The sequence below is a fragment of the Oncorhynchus tshawytscha genome, linkage group LG10, assembly GCF_018296145.1.
Source record: "Oncorhynchus tshawytscha isolate Ot180627B linkage group LG10, Otsh_v2.0, whole genome shotgun sequence".
NCBI lineage: Eukaryota > Metazoa > Chordata > Actinopteri > Salmoniformes > Salmonidae > Oncorhynchus > Oncorhynchus tshawytscha.
The window spans coordinates 73,902,632-73,923,257 of NC_056438.1; the positions used below are offsets into that span (position 1 = coordinate 73,902,632).

At 42.9% G+C, this 20,626-nt stretch overlaps 2 protein-coding genes and 1 long non-coding RNA gene across 13 annotated transcripts in view; all 3 read left to right on the top strand.

Annotated features, from left to right (window-relative positions):
* Positions 1 to 13,117, top strand: part of LOC112260874 (kinesin-1 heavy chain-like) — a 43,831-nt gene extending 30,714 nt beyond the window's left edge. Inside the window, exons 16-25 of one of the 2 annotated variants that reach the window (XM_042329037.1) lie at positions 55 to 243; positions 6,870 to 6,987; positions 7,607 to 7,662; positions 7,857 to 7,966; positions 8,299 to 8,400; positions 8,768 to 8,828; positions 9,113 to 9,289; positions 10,690 to 10,906; positions 11,029 to 11,164; positions 11,863 to 13,117. In XM_042329037.1, coding sequence (XP_042184971.1) covers positions 55 to 243; positions 6,870 to 6,987; positions 7,607 to 7,662; positions 7,857 to 7,966; positions 8,299 to 8,400; positions 8,768 to 8,828; positions 9,113 to 9,289; positions 10,690 to 10,906; positions 11,029 to 11,164; positions 11,863 to 11,869 — 1,173 coding nt within the window. In that variant the 3' untranslated portion in view covers positions 11,870 to 13,117. The remainder of the gene's footprint in view (positions 1 to 54; positions 244 to 6,869; positions 6,988 to 7,606; positions 7,663 to 7,856; positions 7,967 to 8,298; positions 8,401 to 8,767; positions 8,829 to 9,112; positions 9,290 to 10,689; positions 10,907 to 11,028; positions 11,165 to 11,862) is intronic. The other variant, XM_042329038.1, reaches the window with a different exon arrangement.
* Positions 13,118 to 13,525: 408 nt separating this feature from the next.
* Positions 13,526 to 14,771, top strand: LOC121847505. Its single transcript, XR_006084373.1, has 2 exons — positions 13,526 to 13,889; positions 14,476 to 14,771. It is a non-coding gene; the product is annotated as an uncharacterized LOC121847505 (long non-coding RNA).
* Positions 14,772 to 18,908: 4,137 nt separating this feature from the next.
* Positions 18,909 to 20,626, top strand: part of LOC112259654 (rho GTPase-activating protein 12) — a 159,762-nt gene continuing 158,044 nt past the window's right edge. For 6 of the 10 annotated variants that reach the window (XM_042329039.1, XM_042329045.1, XM_042329044.1 and 3 more), the window contains exon 1: positions 18,909 to 19,131. The gene's annotated coding sequence lies outside the window, so the exon portion shown is untranslated. Of the gene's footprint in view, positions 19,132 to 19,257; positions 19,398 to 20,626 lie in introns of all 10 variants that reach the window. The other 4 variants (XM_042329040.1, XM_042329043.1, XM_042329042.1 and 1 more) reach the window with 3 other exon arrangements.

The following is a 20,626-nucleotide window of genomic DNA, read 5'->3' on the forward strand; positions in this document are numbered from 1 at the left end:
TTCTTTCTACCTCTGTCTCTCTCTCTCTTTTCTCCCTCCCTCCCCCTCCCCCAGCAACACGAGGGCAGTGGTCTGATAGACGAGGAGTTCACGGTGGCTCGTCTGTACATCAGTAAGATGAAGTCGGAGGTGAAGACCATGGTGAAACGCTGTAGACAGCTGGAGAGCACCCAGTCAGAGAGCAACCAGAAGATGGACGAGAACGACCAGGAGCTGGCCGCCTGTCAGCTGAGGATACAACAGGTTAGCCTGCTACTTATCATACAGGAGTTAATGTCCAACACACTCCATTCTTAGGCTGGAGTAAAACCACGCAACTTTCACACCATTTTTTGTTACCGTTGTAAGTGACAGAATTTCAAGCAACTCAAACGCAACTAAAATGACATGCAACAGCCAATCAAATTGAAGCTGCTTTTGTTTTATCATATCATTCCACATGGTTTGGGAACTCTAAACCCACCAAATGTCATCTGCTGCATTAAATTGTGATTTTCACAAATGTAATTGTTTATCCAACCATTTAGTTATTGTATAAGGATCGATTTAGACAAAATTCTGGCTGTACAATTTTGCTAGCGAGCCAAAATGAAATTGACAGCACTGTTTTATCAAGCTAGCTAGCTAGCAACCATCTAACCAAGCTAGCAGCAAACTAAGCTAGCTAGCTAGCAAGCAAGCTAGCAACAAACTAAGCTAGCTAGCTAGCAACCAAGCAAGCAACAAATTAAGCTAGCTAGCTAGTGGCGCAGTTCATGTTGAACAATTTCAGTTGACACTGTTTAGAGAGAGGCCTGAGTTCACTTCAGAAATGACATTTATTGGCTGCCAAACCATGTACATTAAACCTTTACTAGCTTTGATGACAATATTTATATATACAGCTCCCGTTTAGCAAATCTCTCTTCTGTCCACCTTCATCACGGTTCCCACAGCACTGGCAGTTGTATTGTTGACATGGCAACTGGGCAGGAGTTCTGACCCAAAGATATTTATAACTAACACAAGATAGTTAATCTGTGTTGTTTTCAATGGAAGCAAATGAAGCACAATGGGCAGCAAGGAGGGCAGAGCCAGGCACGAGCTAGCGAGTTCTGACATGTATTTGCATATTTCCGAACACCTCTGTGAAGTGTGACAGTGCAACAACTTGCACTCCTATTAAAACAAATAAAAAATGGAGACTTTGGCAAAGGGTCACGTCTACAAAACTTAGTGCACCCTTTTCATAACTGAATGATGGTGATTGTAGAACAGAAAACTGCATTGAGATCGGGCTTTTCTTCAATGAGAAAATCAGCAGAATGTGGGCTTGGTTTTATATCTCTCCCACTGCTGGCATTGGGGCTTCCTCTCATCACCATATTTAGTGGGTTGGGGAAATTCCAGCCAGATGCTTCAGATTATACATGCGGTAAAATAAACTCAGTATAAAAAGAAACGTCCTCACTGTCAACTGCGTTTATTTTCAGCAAACTTAACACGTGTAAATATTTGTATGAATATAACAAGATTCAACTGAGACATGAACTGAACAATTTTCACAGACATGTGACTAACATAAATTGAATAATGTGTCCCTGAACAAAGGGGGGTTCAAATCAAAAGTAACAGTCAGTATCTGGTGTGGCCACCAGCTGCATTAAGTTCTGCAGTGCATCTCCCCCTCATGGACTGCACCAGATTTGCTAGTTCTTGCTGTGAGATGTTACCCCACTCTTCCACCAAGGCACCTGCAAGTTCCCAGACATTTCTGGGGGGAATGGCCCTAGCCCTAGCCCTCACCCTCCAATCCAACAGGTCCCAGACGTGCTCAATGGGATTGCGATCCGGGCTCTTCGCTGGCCATGGCAGAACACTGACATTCCTGTCTTGCAGGAAATCACACACAGAACGAGCAGTATGGCTGGTGGCATTGTCATGCTGGAGGGCCATGTCAGGATTAGCCTGCAGGAAGGGTACCACATGAGGGAGGAGGATGTCTTCCCTGTAAACGCACAGTGTTGAGATTGCCTGCAATACAACAAGCTCAGTCCGATGATGCTCTGACACACCGCCCCAGACCATGACGGACCCTCTACCTCCAAATCGATCCCGCTCCAGAGTACAGGCCTCGGTGTAATGCTCATTCCTTCAACAATAAACACAAATCTGACCATCACCCCTGGTGAGAAAGACAAAACCAGGACTCGTCAGTGAAGAGCACTTTTTGCCAGTCCTGTCTGGTCCAGCAACGGTGGTTTTGTGCCCATAGGTGACGATGTTGCTATTGATGTCTGGTGAGGACCTGCCTTACAACAGGCCTACAAGCCCTCAGTCCAGCCTCTCTCAGCCTATTGCGGACAGTTTGAGCACTGATGGAGGGATTGTGCGTTCCTGGTGTAACTCGGGCAGTTGTTGTTGCCATTCTGTACCTGTCCCGCGGATATACCGATCCTGTGCAGGTGTTGTTACACGTGGTCTGCCACTGCGAGGATGATCAGCTGTCCGTCCTGTCTCCTTGTAGCGCTGTCTTAGGCATCTCACAGTACGTACATTGCAATTTATTGCCCTGGCCACATCTGCAGTCCTCATGCCTCCTTGCAGCATGCCTAAGGCACATCCACGCACCATGCAATTATGTTAGGTCAGTACCTAGTCACAAAAAACACAGCCATTTTTCCAGGCAAAGAGAGGAGTCACAAAAAGCAGAAATAGAGATAAAATTAATCACTAACCTTTGATGATCTTCATCAGATGACACTCATAGGACTTCATGTTACACAATACATGTATGTTTTGTTCAATAAAGTTCATATTTATATCCACAAATCTCAGTTTACATTGGCGCGTTATGTTTTGCCTCCAAAACATCCGGTGAAAGTGCAGAGAGCCACATCAATTTACAGAAATACTCATCATAAATGTTGATGAAAATACAACTGTTATGCATGGAATTAAAGATATACTTGTCCTTAATGCAACCGCTGTGTCTGGTTTCAAAAAAGCTTTACAGCGAAAGCACACCATGGAATAATCTGAGTACAGCGCTCAGAGACCAAAACAAGCCATACAGGTACCCGCCATGTTGTGGAGTCAACAAAAGTCAGAAATAGCATTATAAATATTCACTTACCTTTTGATCTTCATCAGAATGCACTCCCAGGAATCCCAGTTCCACAATAAATGTTAGTTTTGTTCGATAAAGTCCATAATTTATGTCCAAATACCTCCTTTTTGCTCGCGCGTTTAGTACAGTAAATCCAAATGCGCAGGCACTAGGTCCAGACAAAGTTTTAAAAAGTTATATTACAGTTCGTAGAAACATGTCAATCAATGTATATAATCAATCTTTAGGATGTTTTTATTATAAATCTTCAATAATGTTTCACCTGGAGAATTCCTTTGTCTTTAGAAATGAAAGGGAACGCAGCTAACTCTCACGGGCGCACGCCTGACTGAGCACATGGCCTTCTGGCAGATCCTTCTGGCAGACCTTACTCAATCAGCTCTTATTCACTCCCCCTTCACAGTAGAAGCCTCAAACTAGGTTCTAAAGACTGTTGACATCTTGTGGAAGCCTTAGGAAGTGCAGTCAGACCAAATTTCCACTATATCTTGGATAGGCAAAGAGTTGAAAAACTACAAACCTCAGATTTCCCACTTCCTGGTTGGATTTTTTCTCAGGTTTTTGCCTGCCATATGAGTTATGTTATACTCACAGACATCATTCAAACAGTTTTAGAAACTTCAGAGTGTTTTCTATCCATATCTACTAATAATATGCATATCCTAGCATCTGGGCCTGAGTAGCAGGCAGTTTACTCTGGGCACGCTTTTCATCGGACATGAAAATACTGCCACCTACCCCAAAGAAGTTAACTACCATTCCACAGGTGCACATTCATTAATTGTTTATGGTTCATTGAACAAGCATGGGAAACAGTGTTTAAACCCTTTACAATTATTTTGATTTTTACTAATTATCTTTGAAAGACAGGATCCTGAAAAAGGGACGTTTCTTTTTTTGCTGAGTTTATCTGGCTCCTTATATATCTGTGTCTGAACCTTCGAATGGATCATGTGACAAAAGCATCCGCTTGCACCAAGTTGAAAAGATGAGTTGCTTTATGGTTCACAGAGCAATCAAGAAGCAATTCTGTTGCAGGTTGCGTCGTGTAACAACTCTCAGGCACAACAGGTACAACAGTGGCTACTCGCCATCATTATCCTGTTACTTCTCACCCACTGCCTCTTGAAATCCAACAATATTGTGCTAGTTTCACAAATTGACAGTTAGACCTCCAAAAGAATCCAACAGATTTATCTGCATCTGCTTGGACCCCCTCTCTATAAAGACCCTGTATAGTGGTAATATACTGTAATATAGTAAAGGGAAAGGGGGATACCTAGTCAGTTGTACAAATGAATGCATCTGAATCTGAGAGGTGTGGGGGGCTGCCTTAATCGACATCCACGTCTTCGGCGCCCGTGGAACAGTGGGTTAACTGCCTTTCTCAGGAGCAGAACGACAGAGTTCTACCTTGTCAGCTCGGTGATTCAATCCAGCAACCTTTCGGTTACTGGCCCAACGCTCTAACCACTAGGCTACCTGCTGGTTACTGGCCCAACACTCTAACCTCTAGGCTACCTGCTGGTTACTGGCCCAACACTCTAACCTCTAGGCTACCTGCTGGTTACTGGCCCAACGCTCTAACCTCTAGGCTACCTGCTGGTTACTGGCCCAACACTCTAACCTCTAGGCTACCTGCTGGTTACTGGCCCAACACTCTAACCTCTAGGCTACCTGCTGGTTACTGGCCCAACGCTCTAACCTCTAGGCTACCTGCTGGTTACTGGCCCAACACTCTAACCACTAGGCTACCTGCTGGTTACTGGCCCAACACTCTAACCACTAGGCTACCTGCTGGTTACTGGCCCAACACTCTAACCTCTAGGCTACCTGCTGGTTACTGGCCCAACGCTCTAACCACAAGGCTACCTGCTGGTTACTGGCCCAACGCTCTAACCTCTAGGCTACCTGCTGGTTACTGGCCCAACGCTCTAACCTCTAGGCTACCTGCTGGTTACTGGCCCAACGCTCTAACCTCTAGGCTACCTGCTGGTTACTGGCCCAACACTCTAACCTCTAGGCTACCTGCTGGTTACTGGCCCAACGCTCTAACCACTAGGCTACCTGCTGGTTACTGGCCCAACACTCTAACCTCTAGGCTACCTGCTGGTTACTGGTAACTCTAACCTCTAGGCTACCTGCTGGTTACTGGCCCAACACTCTAACCTCTAGGCTACCTGCTGGTTACTGGCCCAACACTCTAACCTCTAGGCTACCTGCTGTTACTGGTAATCTAATAGTAGGCTACCTGCTGGTTACTAACGCTCTAACCAAGGCTACCTGCTGGTTATAACACTCTAACATCTAGGCTACCTGCTGGTTATAATCTAACCACAAGGCTACCTGCTGGTTACTGGCCCAACGCTCTAACCACAAGGCTACCTGCCGTAGTCATGTAGTAATATAATGTAGTACTATCATATAATATAGTAATGCAGTAATATAATATACTAATCTAATGTAGTAATATAATATAGTCATGTAGTAATATAATATACTAATATAATGTAGTAATATAATAGTAAAATGTAGTAATATAATAATATAATGTAGTAATATAATGTAGTAATATAATATAGTAATGTAGTAATATAATAATAAAATGTAGTAATATAATAATAACATGTAGTAATATAATGTAGTAATGTAGTAATATAATAATATAATCTACTAATATAATAATTAAATGTAGTAATATAGTAATGCAGTAATATAATAATATAATGAAATGTCATAATGTAATGTAGTAATATAATAATAACATGTAGTAATATAGTGTAATAATATATTGTAGTAATATAATAATGAAATGTAGTAATATAATGTAGTAATATAATATAATGTAGTAATATAATATAATAATGTAGTAATATAATGTAGTAATATAATAATATAATGTACTAATATAATAATGAAATGTAGTAATATAGTAATGCAGTAATATAATAATATAATGAAATGTCATAATGTAATGTAGTAATATAATAATAACATGTAGTAATATAGTGTAATAATATATTGTAGTAATATAGTAATGTAGTAATATAATAATATAATGAAATGTCATAATGTAATGTAGTAATATAATAATAACATGTAGTAATATAATGTAATAATATATTGTAGTAATATAATAATGAAATGTAGTAATATAATGTAGTAATATAATATAATGTAGTAATATAATATAATAATGTAGTAATATAATGTAGTAATATAGTAATATAATACAATAATGTAGTAATATAATGTAGTAATATAATATAGTAATGTAGTAATATAATAATGTATTAATATAGTAATATAATACAATACTGTAGTAATATAATGTAGTAATATAATAATGTAGTAATATAATAATGCAGTAATACAATATAATAATGTAGTAATATAATATATTAATATAGTAATAATATATAGTAATGTAGTAATATAATTATGAAATGTAATAATATAGTAATGTAGTAATAATATATTAATATCGTTATAATATATAGTAATGTATTAACAGAATAATGAAATCTAGTAATATAATATAGTAATGTAGTAATAATATATTAGTATAGTTCTAATATGTGGTAATATAGTAATGTAGTAACATAATAATGAAATGTAGTAATATAATATAGTAATGTAGTAATATAATATAGTAATGTAGTAATAATATATTCATATAGTTCTAATATGTGGTTATATAGTAATGTAGTAACATAATGAAATGTAGTAATGTTGTAGTAATCTCCATCTCCCCCTGCAGCACGAGGCTAAGATCAAGTCTCTGACAGAGTACCTTCAGAACGTGGAGCAGAAGAAGAGACAGCTGGAGGAGAACGTTGACTCTCTGAACGAGGAACTGGTCAAGATCAGTGCCCAGGGTAACACACTCCCATCTGCTGTAACACACCCCCATCTGCTGTAACAGACACACCCAGCCTCTGTAACAGACACACCCAGCCTCTGTAACAGACACACCCAGCCTCTGTAACAGACACACCCAGCCTCTGTAACAGACACACCCTGCCTCTAACAGACACACCCTGCCTCTAACAGACACACCCAGCCTCTAACTGACACACCCTGCTGCTCTGTAACTGACACACTAAGCTGCTGTAACAGACACACCCTGCTGCTCTGTAACAGACACACCCTGCTGCTCTGTAACAGACACACCCTGCTGCTCTGTAACAGACACACCCTGCTGCTCTGTAACAGACACACCCATCCTCTGTAACAGACACACCCATCCTCTGTAACAGACACACCCATCCTCTGTAACAGACACACCCATCCTCTGTAACAGACACACCCATCCTCTGTAACAGACACACCCATCCTCTGTAACGGACACACCCATCCTCTGTAACAGACACACCCTGCTGCTGTGTATGCATCGATGACACATAATAGAATAAATTCCTTATAAACGTCTCTAAAACGGATTTAGAACAAATAGTGCCATCTAGTGACAAAGGTCAAATGTTTTTGTTTTTGCAGAGAAAGTCACAGCCATGGAGAAGGAGAACGAGATCCAATCTGCTAATGAGGTCAAGGTATGTCACCCTGTTCATACTATAGAACTGCCTACTATGATCATATGTTATGGTTTATATATATATATATATATATATTACAGTTTGGAGCAGTCTGACTTTCCTTTCCGCCTTTCGTGGCGTCAGGAGCTGGAGCTGTTGTTTCAGTTATCCAGATGATTGTTGACCTATTGACCTGTGTGTGGCATCCCCAGGAGGCTGTGGAGCAGCAGATCGCTGGTCACCGTGAGGCCCATCAGAAACAGATCAGCAGCCTGAGAGATGAACTGGACAGGAAGGAACACCTCATGACTGAACTGCAGGAGTAAGAGACACAGACAGACACAGACAGACACAGACACACACACACACACACACACACAGACACACAGACACACAGACACACACAGACACACACACACACACACACAGACACACACAGACACACAGACACACACACACACACACACAGACACACACACACACTGTCTACTGTTAACTGTTATGGTCACGTACTAAATGCCAGCGTATTGCCATTACAGTGTATTACATTTGACCACAGTGAGGGTAGTAGTGCACTATACAGGGAATAGGTTGCCATAAGGATATAACGGTGTTGTCCTACGCTGGGCTCACCTCGTTGTTGTTCTCCTCCAGTCTGAACCAGAAGATCATGCTGGAACAGGAGCGCCTCAGGGTGGAACACGACAAACTCAAGTCCACTGACCAGGAGAAGAGCCGGAAGCTGCACGAGCTCACGTACGTTACCTACACCTACAGACAGCATCGTTAAAGTACTGTGGCATATGAACATTTGATTCTGTAACCTTTATTTAACTAGGCAAGTCAGTTAAGAACAAATTCTTATTTTCAATGACAGCTTACTGGGAAACGGTGGGTTAACTGCCTTGTTCAGGGGCAGAATGACAGATTTTTACCTTGTGACCCAACGCTCTAACCACTAGGCTACCTGCCACACCATATATAATGATGTTGTTCACTAGGGCCCACCTAACATGCTTACTATAGAAGTGTCACTTCTGGTTAGCTTTGTTTAGCACTATGACCTGTCCAATATCACTATAGTCAAGCTGTGACTAATGGCTCTGTGTGCTGTGTTGTGCAGGGTGATGCAGGACAGGAGAGAGCAGGCCAGACAGGACCTGAAGGGACTGGAGGAGACTGTGGTGAGTAGATGTCTATAACTGCACCTGCTTTCTCCTTCCACTGCAGCCACACTCAGGCACATGAACACGGATGAAATCCTAAATGACCTACTGTACATTGTCAGTTTTTGTCCATCAACAGTACAACTCAAATCAACTATTTTCAGACCAATTGCATACGTAAAAAAGACAAGACTGTTTGTGTGTTTTTTAATGGACAATCGCTTCCTTTGATATATCCAACAACGGATCTCTCCCATAGAAATAGCTTTAAACCTCTTCTCTCTCTTTGTCCCCCTTCCCAGGCCAAGGAGCTCCAGACCCTGCACAACCTGAGGAAGCTGTTTGTCCAGGACCTGGCTACCCGAGTGAAGAAGAGTGCTGAGATGGACTCTGATGACACAGGAGGCAGCGCAGCTCAGAAACAAAAGATCTCCTTTCTGGAGAACAACCTGGAGCAGCTTACCAAGGTTCACAAACAGGTATGTACTCTGTACTGTACAAACAGGTATGTACTCTGTACTGTACAAACAGGTATGTACTCTGTACTGTACAAACAGGTATGTTCTCTGTACTGTACAAACAGGTATGTTCTCTGTACTGTACAAACAGGTATGTTCTCTGTACTGTACAAACAGGTATGTACTCTGTACTGTACAAACAGGTATGTACTCTGTACTGTACAAACAGGTATGTACTCTGTACTGTACAAACAGGTATGTATTCTGTACTGTACAAACAGGTATGTAATCAACTCGCCTATGAACCCAACAAACAGACCCAACCAAATACACTGAAATCATACCGCTCCTTGTAACCTGGTCCCAGATCACCACCCCCCATAGCCTGGTCCTAGATCACCACCCCCACCCCCCATAGCCTGGTCCCAGATCACCCCCCATAGCCTGGTCCTAGATCACCACCCCCACCCCCCATAGCCTGGTCCTAGATCACCACCCCCACCCCCCAGCCTGGTCCCCAACACCCCACCCCCATAGCCTGGTCCCAGATCACCACCCCACCCCCAGCCTGGTCCCAGATCAACACCCCCATAGCCTGGTCCCAGATCAACCCTCCAGCCTGGTCCCATCAACACCCCACATAGCCTGGTCCCAGATCAACACCCCACCCTCCATAGCCTGGTCCCAGATCAACACCCCACATAGCCTGGTCCCAGATCAACACCCCACCCTCCATAGCCTGGTCCCAGATCAACACCCCACATAGCCTGGTCCCAGATCAACACCCCACCCTCCATAGCCTGGTCCCAGATCAACCCCCCTCCATAGCCTGGTCCCAGATCAACACCCCCACCCTCCATAGCCTGGTCCCAGATCAACACCCCACCCTAGCCTGGTCCCAGATCAACACCCCCCCTCCATAGCCTGGTCCCAGATCAACACCCCACCCTCCATAGCCTGGTCCCAGATCAACACCCCACCCTCCATAGCCTGGTCCCAGATCAATACCCCACCCTCAATAGCCTGGTCCCAGATCAACACCCCACCCTCCATAGCCTGGTCCCAGATCAACACCCCACCCTCCATAGCCTGGTCCCAGATCAACACCCCACATAGCCTGGTCCCAGATCAACACCCCACCCCACATAGCCTGGTCCCAGATCAACACCCCACATAGCCTGGTCCCAGATCAACACCCCACCCCACATAGCCTGGTCCCAGATCAACACCCCACCCTCCATAGCCTGGTCCCAGATCTGTTTGTGCTGTTGCCAACTCCATTGCTGTCCTTGTGAAGCCAAACATGACAGTGAGTGACGAGGAGTTGACATGCTAGCACTAACAGACTGGCAGTCAGGCTACGCTTCTAGTGCTTTTGGAGATCACTAACTTGTTGTGATCTCCCTCCCTCCTTTTCTCAGCTGGTGCGTGATAATGCAGACCTACGCTGTGAGCTTCCTAAACTGGAGAAGCGTCTGCGTGCTACGGCTGAGCGGGTCAAGGCCCTGGAGTCGGCGCTGAAGGAGGCCAAAGAGAACGCCGCACGCGACCGCAAACGCTACCAGCAGGAGGTGGACCGCATCAAAGAGGCCGTCAGAGCCAAGAACATGGCCAGGAGGGGCCACTCCGCTCAGATCGGTGAGGAGAGACACACACACACCTCCCATAATGCAGTGCGTCTTTTAAAACAAATTGTTATTCAGTATATGAATAGATGCAGTTCCTAAACTCTTGTGTTCTTCCCTCCACCCCCTCTACAGCCAAACCCATTCGTCCTGGCCAGCCCCCAGTGGCATCCCCCACCCACCCCAATGTGAACCGTAGCGGAGGGGGTTTCTATCAGAACAGCCAGACCGTGGCCATCAGGGGAGGAGGGGGCGTGAAGCCAGACCAGAAGTGAGTGACTGAGACCACTGCCTCAATGAGGATAATATACTGTAGAATATGAGGAACAGAGGGAGAGTCTGGTCTCAGACCGCTGAGGTCAGGTCAGAGGTCAGGGTCTAGAGTAGAGACAGGAACTGATACAAAGAGGAGATGGTAGCCATAACAAAAGCAAAGCATGGGTTTGCTGTCTTACCTTATCCACAGACTGCTGAGGTCAGGTCAGAGGTCACCTTACCGGGTGAGGAAACATATGTCAGTTAGCAATTTGGGTGAACTACCCTTTTAATGGGCGAGGCTTGTGTGAGTGACAGCTAACCTGCTGCACAGAGCTTGGGAGTTTAGAAGGCTTTTGAAAGGATTTCCTACCATAAATGATCAGAAAACTGCTGTGTGGTTGAAAGGCCTGGACTTTTCTGGAGGACATAGCAAGGATCCTGTAGCGATATGAGTCATGCTTGTTTTTTACTATCCCGTGCTGATCACATTACCACATGTACATCACTCTAGGAAGATGCCAGTAAGAATTTGTGTTTATAATCTCTTGGTAAAGTCCACTAATAGCCCTCTCTCCCTCTCCTACCTTCCCTCTCCTCCCCATCTTCCCTCTTCCCACCTTATCTTCTCACCTCCCCCCTCTGTCTCTCCCCACCTCTCCTCTCTTTCTCTTCTCCCCACAACATGTTCCTCTCCTCCTCTCGCCTCTGAAGCAGCTGAGGACAGGATGGGGCGTGACCACAGAAGAAGCAGAAGGATATCACCCTGACAACCTGTCATCCCATTACAGCCATTGGCTCCTTGCAGGGTATATATTAGAGTGAGGGAGGAGTTTTAATATAAATATATAAATATTCATTGCCTGTACAGATCCACCTACCCTCATGTTTCTTCTCTCTGAAACAAACATGAACTACAGAAATGAATTGAATATACAAAACAACAAGACATCCACCAACCACAGAGTCTTGGTGTTATGAACGACATGTGACTTGAATGTGTAGCTTTGTTTCGTTGCACAGTTTGTTGTCATCTGTGTCTTAAGGTTTAGTCTGCACTGTGCCAAGTTGAATGTACTGTAACCAGGATTTCAGAAGAGGTGAGAGGAAAACATGAAAAGCGACTGGGGGGGAAAAGAAAGAAAGAAAAAGATGATTGATAACACAGATGTTATTTCACTAATCTCTTGTACAACACATTTCCTTATTGTCCTCCTGGTTGTACAACACTTCTTTCTCTGAATAGATTTTACAAGCTTGTTTAAAGGTCTGAACCGAATAGATGGCCATCGAGCACTACTGTCCTGTCGTACCGGTGTAACATGGCACTGCTTCCTTACGAGGTGTTTGGATTTGAAATGCCAAGAGGTGGGACTACAGTGTGGATCTATTTCATGACAGAAAACCTGTGGCGGCCATTGTTTTTTAGAGTAAGGAAAATAAAGCGACATGTGGGTGAGGTGGCTACATTAAACCTATGTGAGAAGGAAAGAGGAGTCCGATCAGGAGCGAGCTGTCATGTCTGCGTCCCATAACGACACCCTTTCCCTTATATAGTGCACTTCTTTTCAACAGGACCAATAGGGCTCTGGTCAAAAGTAGTGCACTATATAAGGAATATGGTTATATTTGGGACACTACCTATACCTTATCACAGCCTATTTAGTCAATTTTAATGTGCTGTTTTTATCGGTTTTAAATGCCGGGTTGTTATTTATCTATCTGCACATAGGAGCACATGCATAGACTACTGGTCCACTGAGATAGATGGCCTACACATGCTTGTCCTGTCCTAGCTAGGTCTTCTGATCCATTCATCACCTTTGCCCTGACCTCCCCTCTAAACAAACCAAGGATATTGGCTGGTTGCTGTTTTTCATTTTCTGTTTCTAGTATCTTATTGTTATCAAGGGGCTCCCATGTGGTGCCCTCCCTGTCATGTGAAGTGGATTAAACAAAGTTAACTATGCTATTGGATACTGCTATATTTTATCCATCCATCTATTTTGTTTGAATCAATACTTTTCCCAGAGCCTTATATTGAGAATGAGACTTTTCCAAAAATATATATTTTTAAATGATCTGTATCTCTAATGCTAACAGTTACTACCCATTGAGTCAGCTCTACAGCTAACAGTTACTACCCATAGAGTCAGCTCTACAGCTAACAGTTACTACCCATAGAGTCAGCTCTACAGCTAACAGTTACTACCCATAGAGTCAGCTCTACAGCTAACAGTTACTACCCATAGAGTCAGTTACAGTTACTACCCATAGAGTCAGCTCTAATGCTCAGTTACTACCCATAGAGTCAGCTCTACAGCTAACAGTTACTACCCATAGAGTCAGCTCTACAGCTAACAGTTACTACCCTACCCTAGAGTCAGCTCTACAGCTAACAGTTACTACCCATAGAGTCAGCTCTACAGCTAACAGTTACTACCCATAGAGTCAGCTCTACAGCTAACAGTTACTACCCATAGAGTCAGCTCTAAGGCTAACAGTTACTACCCATAGAGTCAGCTCTACGGCTAACAGTTACTACCCATAGAGTCAGCTCTACAGCTAACAGTTACTACCCATAGAGTCAGCTCTACAGCTAACAGTTACTACCCATAGAGTCAGCTCTACAGCTAACAGTTACTACCCATAGAGTCAGCTCTACAGCTAACAGTTACTACCCATAGAGTCAGCTCTAATGCTAACAGTTACTACCCATAGAGTCAGCTCTAATGCTAACAGTTACTACCCATAGAGTCAGCTCTACAGCTAACAGTTACTACCCATAGAGTCAGCTCTACAGCTAACAGTTACTACCCATAGAGTCAGCTCCCTAACAGTTACTACCCAGAGTCAGCTCTACGGCTAACAGTTACTACCCATAGAGTCAGCTCTAATGCTAACAGTACTACCCATAGAGTCAGCTCTAATGCTAACAGTACTACCCATAGAGTCAGCTCTAAGGCTAACAGTTACTACCCATAGAGTCAGCTCTACGGCTAACAGTTACTACCCATAGAGTCAGCTCTACAGCTAACAGTTATTACCCATAGAGTCAGCTCTACAGCTAACAGTTACTACCCATAGAGTCAGCTCTACGGCTAACAGTTATTACCCATAGAGTCAGCTCTACAGCTAACAGTTACTACCCATAGAGTCAGCTCTACAGCTAACAGTTACTACCCATAGAGTCAGCTCTAAGGCTAACAGTTACTACCATAGAGTCAGCTAGCTAACAGTTACTCAGTCAACTCTACAGCTAACAGTTACTACCCATAGAGTCAGCTCTACAGTTACTACCCATAGAGTCAGCTCTAAAGCTAACAGTTACTACCCATAGAGTCAGCTCTACAGCTAACAGTTACTACCCATAGAGTCAGCTCTACAGCTAACAGTTACTACCCATAGAGTCAGCTCTACAGCTAACAGTTACTACCCATAGAGTCAGCTCTACAGCTAACAGTTACTACCCATAGAGTCAGCTCTACAGCTAACAGTTACTACCCATAGAGTCAGCTCTAAGGCTAACAGTTACTACCCATAGAGTCAGCTCTACAGCTAACAGTTACTACCCATAGAGTCAGCTCTACAGCTAACAGTTACTACCCATAGAGTCAGCTCTCTAACAGTTACTACCCATAGAGTCAGCTCTAATGCTAACAGTACTACCCATAGAGTCAGCTCTAATGCTAACAGTACTACCCATAGAGTCAGCTCTAATGCTAACAGTACTACCCATAGAGTCAGCTCTAAGGCTAACAGTTACTACCCATAGAGTCAGGCTAACAGTTACTACCCATAGAGTCAGCTCTACAGCTAACAGTTACTACCCATAGAGTCAGCTCTAAGGCTAACAGTTACTACCCATTGAGTCAGCTCTACAGCTAACAGTTACTACCCATAGAGTCAGCTCTACAGCTAACAGTTACTACCCATAGAGTCAGCTCTACGGCTAACAGTTACTACCCATAGAGTCAGCTCTACAGCTAACAGTTACTACCCATAGAGTCAGCTCTACAGCTAACAGTTACTACCCATAGAGTCAGCTCTACAGCTAACAGTTACTACCCATAGAGTCAGCTCTAAGGCTAACAGTTACTACCCATAGAGTCAGCTCTAAGGCTAACAGTTACTACCCATAGAGTCAGTTCTAAGGCTAACAGTTACTACCCATAGAGTCAGCTCTAAGGCTAACAGTACTACCCATAGAGTCAGCTCTAAAGCTAACAGTTACTACCCATAGAGTCAGCTCTACTGCTAACAGTTACTACCCATAGAGTCAGCTCTACAGCTAACAGTTACTACCCATAGAGTCAGCTCTAAGGCTAACAGTTACTACCCATAGAGTCAGCTCTAAGGCTAACAGTTACTACCCATAGAGTCAGCTCTACAGCTAACAGTTACTACCCATAGAGTCAGCTCTACAGCTAACAGTTACTACCCATAGAGTCAGCTCTACGGCTAACAGTTACTACCCATAGAGTCAGCTCTAAGGCTAACAGTTACTACCCATAGAGTCAGCTCTACAGCTAACAGTTACTACCCATAGTCAGCTCTACAGCTAACAGTTACTACCCATAGAGTCAGCTCTACAGCTAACAGTTACTACCCATAGAGTCAGCTCTAAGGCTAACAGTTACTACCCATAGAGTCAGCTCTACAGCTAACAGTTACTACCCATAGAGTCAGCTCTAAGGCTAACAGTTACTACCCATAGAGTCAGCTCTACAGCTAACAGTTACTACCCATAGAGTCAGCTCTAAGGCTAACAGTTACTACCCATAGAGTCAGCTCTACAGCTAACAGTTACTACCCATAGAGTCAGCTCTAAGGCTAACAGTTACTACCCATAGAGTCAGCTCTACAGCTAACAGTTACTACCCATAGAGTCAGCTCTAAGGCTAACAGTTACTCTAGAGTCAGCTCTACAGCTAACAGTTACTACCCATAGAGTCAGCTCTACAGCTAACAGTTACTACCCATAGAGTCAGCTCTAAGGCTAACAGTTACTACCCATAGAGTCAGCTCTACAGCTAACAGTTACTACCCATAGAGTCAGCTCTACAGCTAACAGTTACTACCCATTGAGTCAGCTCTACAGCTAACAGTTACTACCCATAGAGTCAGCTCTACAGCTAACAGTTACTACCCATAGAGTCAGCTCTACAGCTAACAGTTACTACCCATAGAGTCAGCTCTAAGGCTAACAGTTACTACCCATAGAGTCAGCTCTAAGGCTAACAGTTACTTACTACTTATCGGTAGATTACTGTGGATTGCTGTACTGTATCTGTCTGTAAATTGGATCTGGATTGGTTGGTTGGGATGGCAGTGTTTGATTGGCCCACCTTTGCCACTGATCAGCCAGTCAGATGAGCGGGGCCTTGGGTTAGGAAGGGGAATAGGGTATCCAGTTTTATATTTCCCCCACTGATGGTAAAGGTTAGGATTGGGGGAAGGGAAGCTGATCCTAGATCTGTACCTAGGGAAAACGTCACCCTGGAGCGGGTGGGGAACATAGTTTGGTTTAGTCTGCTGGTAAACTAAGGCTTCGTGTGAAATACCAGCCTATTCCCTATATAGTGGGCTTTCATACTCAGCCTATCCTAAAGAATATGGGTTATTCATCAAATATCTAGGCAGGAGCCAAGGACTACACAGATAGATTTGACACTTCTTCTCTTTCATTTTTTAAATGTCTTCCCGAATCCCCTGATTTATGAGAGTCAAATGTTTGCTCTTGATTTTATGTCCTGGTGTAAATTCTGAAACATTTGCAAAAACATTGCTGTGATTGTAGCTCAGCATGAATCAAACCACCGACATCTTGTGAGTCCAATATGATTATACTGTATATCAACAATATATTGTTCGGTGTGACCAGGGTTGAATCTTTTGAATAGTCTTTAGCCATGACAAGGTGATGGTGTTTATGAAATGAACTTTTGTTGTCTTGGGAGGATTATACACACAAATTGATAGCACTTCAGAACTCTTCTCCACATACACCTGTGCTTTAATGTAAACCTAACATTAGGTTCCCTTTTAAAACATCATACCTGTGGTAACTTATGAGGGGGACGTGTAAAGCATTTTCAAAAGTCTGATAAATGTAACTTAATTGTATGGAACTTTGTTTACATGATTGGCATAGTGGTCTATTTGCTGTTATTAGAGGCTAGTTTGGGAGAGGTAGGTAGGCTATACCTATGACAGGACAATGCTTTGCGTCTATCAAGTTTTCCTCTTTCTAACTTTTAGAACAGTAAACACTTTGCAACATGGTCTTCGAAGTGCTTAGTACCTTATCCTTACCTGCCCAGGGTTCTACTGATATGGATTTAATGGATATTAATTTTTTTTATTTTATCTTTATTTAACCAGGCAAGTCAGTTAAGAACAAATTCTTATTTTCAATGACGGCCTAGGAACAGCGGGTTAACTGCCTGTTCAGGGGCAGAACGACAGATTTGTACCTTGTCAGCTCGGGGGTTTGAACTTACAACCTTCCGGTTACTAGTCCAACGCTCTAACCACTAGGCTACCCTGCCGCCAAATAGAAAAGTCTAGAACAAGAAGCACAGTAACAGCCATTTGTCCATGGCGTTTACCAACCAAATTAATTTGTTTGCATTGATTCTAAAGAAAAGCGTAGCCACTTTTATTACTGTGTAATAGTTACTCAACCATTTCTAATTTACAGATAAGGACAAAGGTACTGGATCATTCCTAGGATCTGTCCCAAATCGCATCCTATTTCCTATGTAGGGCACTACTTTGTACATAGGGAATAGGGTTCCATTTGGGACGGAACCATAGAGAACTGGGCCACAATCGCAGCGCTCTGATTGGAGGAGGGGAGGTTAAAGGTTAATGATGATGTCACCTTTTTGGATTGACTGCATGTATGTGTGATTAAATCATTATGAGTAAAACATATCTGGTGTCATTCTCATTCTGTGCTCAACCCGTTCAGTCTCCTTCAAGCGTTCTTATTGTACAGATATTTTTTTCTGTTTCTGAGCTAATATCCTGCATTTTTTACATTTTAATATGGCTCAAGCATAATTAATTGGTTGGGCAACATGAAAGTTTGTGAGGGCAATGCCCTACCCTGCACCCCCATAGATGTTGGAAGAGATCTATTGAGGCTGATATTGACTAGTGTTCAAAAGTGATACAAATTAACTTTACCAGCATAAAACCTTTTTCCAATGTTGCATTACACCATATTTGTTATATTTCTCCCGCCACTGAGAACTCTTAGTGATTATTGAAATCACTTCTTGATGTGTATACCATGTCCTACCAACCATTTTGGAAGCCTCTATATTGCCCTACAAAGGCAAACCGCAGCAACTACATGTTCTTTTTACTGCAAAATCTGACTTCAATCTAGACTCTAGACAGACAGCAATTCCTGATACTCCCATGATATATTCTGATCAACTGGCTTGTTCCTGTGTCAGGAAACTAAATACCACATTAATCAGATAAAAAATACCTGGCCATTACAAAGACATTTGACCAAATTCGTAGTTACTGCGTTTTGCATTTGTAGGGCAGCATACATTTCAGTTGTAATGGGGTGTATGTAACCTTGATAGAAGCCGTTTCAAAAATCACCATTGTTCGCCGAAGGTGTTTGGGAGCCCTTTTCCCTTACGCCACAAGGTGGAGCCAGTCTACCAACACCTCCCTCAAAAATAGTTGCGGACTGTGTTGAGCGGTAGGAGGCTGACGAAACTGGCAGATAGGCAAAAGCGGGAGCGAGCGCAGACGGGAACGTCAGGGAAAAGTGGAACAAGGCGGAGAAAGTGTGTAGTTAGTGCGGATACCTTGCTAGAAGTGTCGTAACTGATGACGGTGTAGTGTCCACAGGGAAGTCGAGGCGAAAAGATAAGACGAAAAGTTTATGGAATTATACCCTCTCCACAATTGCTTACTTTGACAAAACAAGGATTATTACAGCCTGAAGACAAGGTATGTCGAGTCTGACTGGTTGTCTTTCCCAGGAGAATGAAACATGTATTATTTACTGTTCTAGTTTGCTAGGTAGTTAATCCTGCTAACTAACTAACTAACTAGCGCGTCTTCCCACAAATTGAGTTTTGCTTTCAGCGAGTAAAACGAGCCACTGGCCTTCTGAAACGAGAAGCAACCTGTTCCGACTCGCTGATCCACGGAACGATAGATTCAGGTGGTTGGAGATTACTTGTACCTGGCGTTAGGAGGAAACACCAAACCAGGTAGACTTCCTTATTTCGTGCCCTTAGAATGTGAAATAGAGAAATATTGTACGTTGTTACCCCTAATAACACCACACTAGCTACCTAACCTAGGGGGGAGAGGAGGCATATATATTCCAGGAAGCTGCTCAGTGGCTTCTTGGCTGGAAAACCGACGTTGCATTCCATTGAATTCTACGTCGGGCACAAATGAGCTTTTAAATCGGGAAAGTTACCTCACACGACCTCTACAAGCCATAATGTTGAATAAAATTATCTTTTTTTCATACATTACCGGTTGGTCCTTGGCGGTAGGTCATGTGAGACAGTATACCCACAGGAAAGTATCATTAAGGCAACTTTTCAAACCACTGGTAGTGTTTTCAGATGTATATTACATGAAGCACGCACACAATATTAAAGTACATGCGGGAGATGCATGGTGCACTTGTTTACATGGTTCTGCGCGTGTTTCAGGTGATAGAAATGTGAACCCACTTCCCCGTAGAAAAGTTTTATCATTCTAATTTTCTGTGGATCTATTGTCACATTCCAACCGAACAACAGCACAGACGACTGGTAAAGTACATTCAAATATCATTTTAATTAAACATTCTGCTATGCAGAGGAGAGAGGAAACGTTCCTGATTCAAATGCTCATTTCTGCTCGATGTTGAATTAAATGCAATTCAAAATCAGGTGTCCAGGCAACTTCTTGGCATGTTCCTATGAAGAAGTACCCATAACTAGTAAGACAACTGCAGCTTGCTAACAAAATAGTTTATTTGGTGTTATACACAATCGAATCGAGTTACATTACCTTCATAAAGAATTCATACCCCTTGACTTATTCCACATTTTGTGTTACAGCCTGAATTCAAAATGGATTAAATTCCTTTTTTTTTATCACCCATCGACACAAAATACCCCATAATGACAAAGTGGAGAAAGTTGATTTATTATTGAAAATTCAAAGCATCTAATTTACGTAAGTAATCATATCCCTGGCCCTTAGTCAATACATGTTAGAATCACCTTTGTCAGTGATTACAGCTGTGAGTCATTCTGGGTAAGTCTCTAAGAGCTTTACACACCTGGATTGTACAATAATTGTCCATTTATTATTTTCTAAATTCTTCAAGCTCTGTCAATTTGGTTGTTGATCATTGCTAGACAACCATTTTAAAAGTCTTGCCACAGATTTTCCAGCAGATTTAAGTCAAAACTGTAACTCGGCCACTCAGGAACAT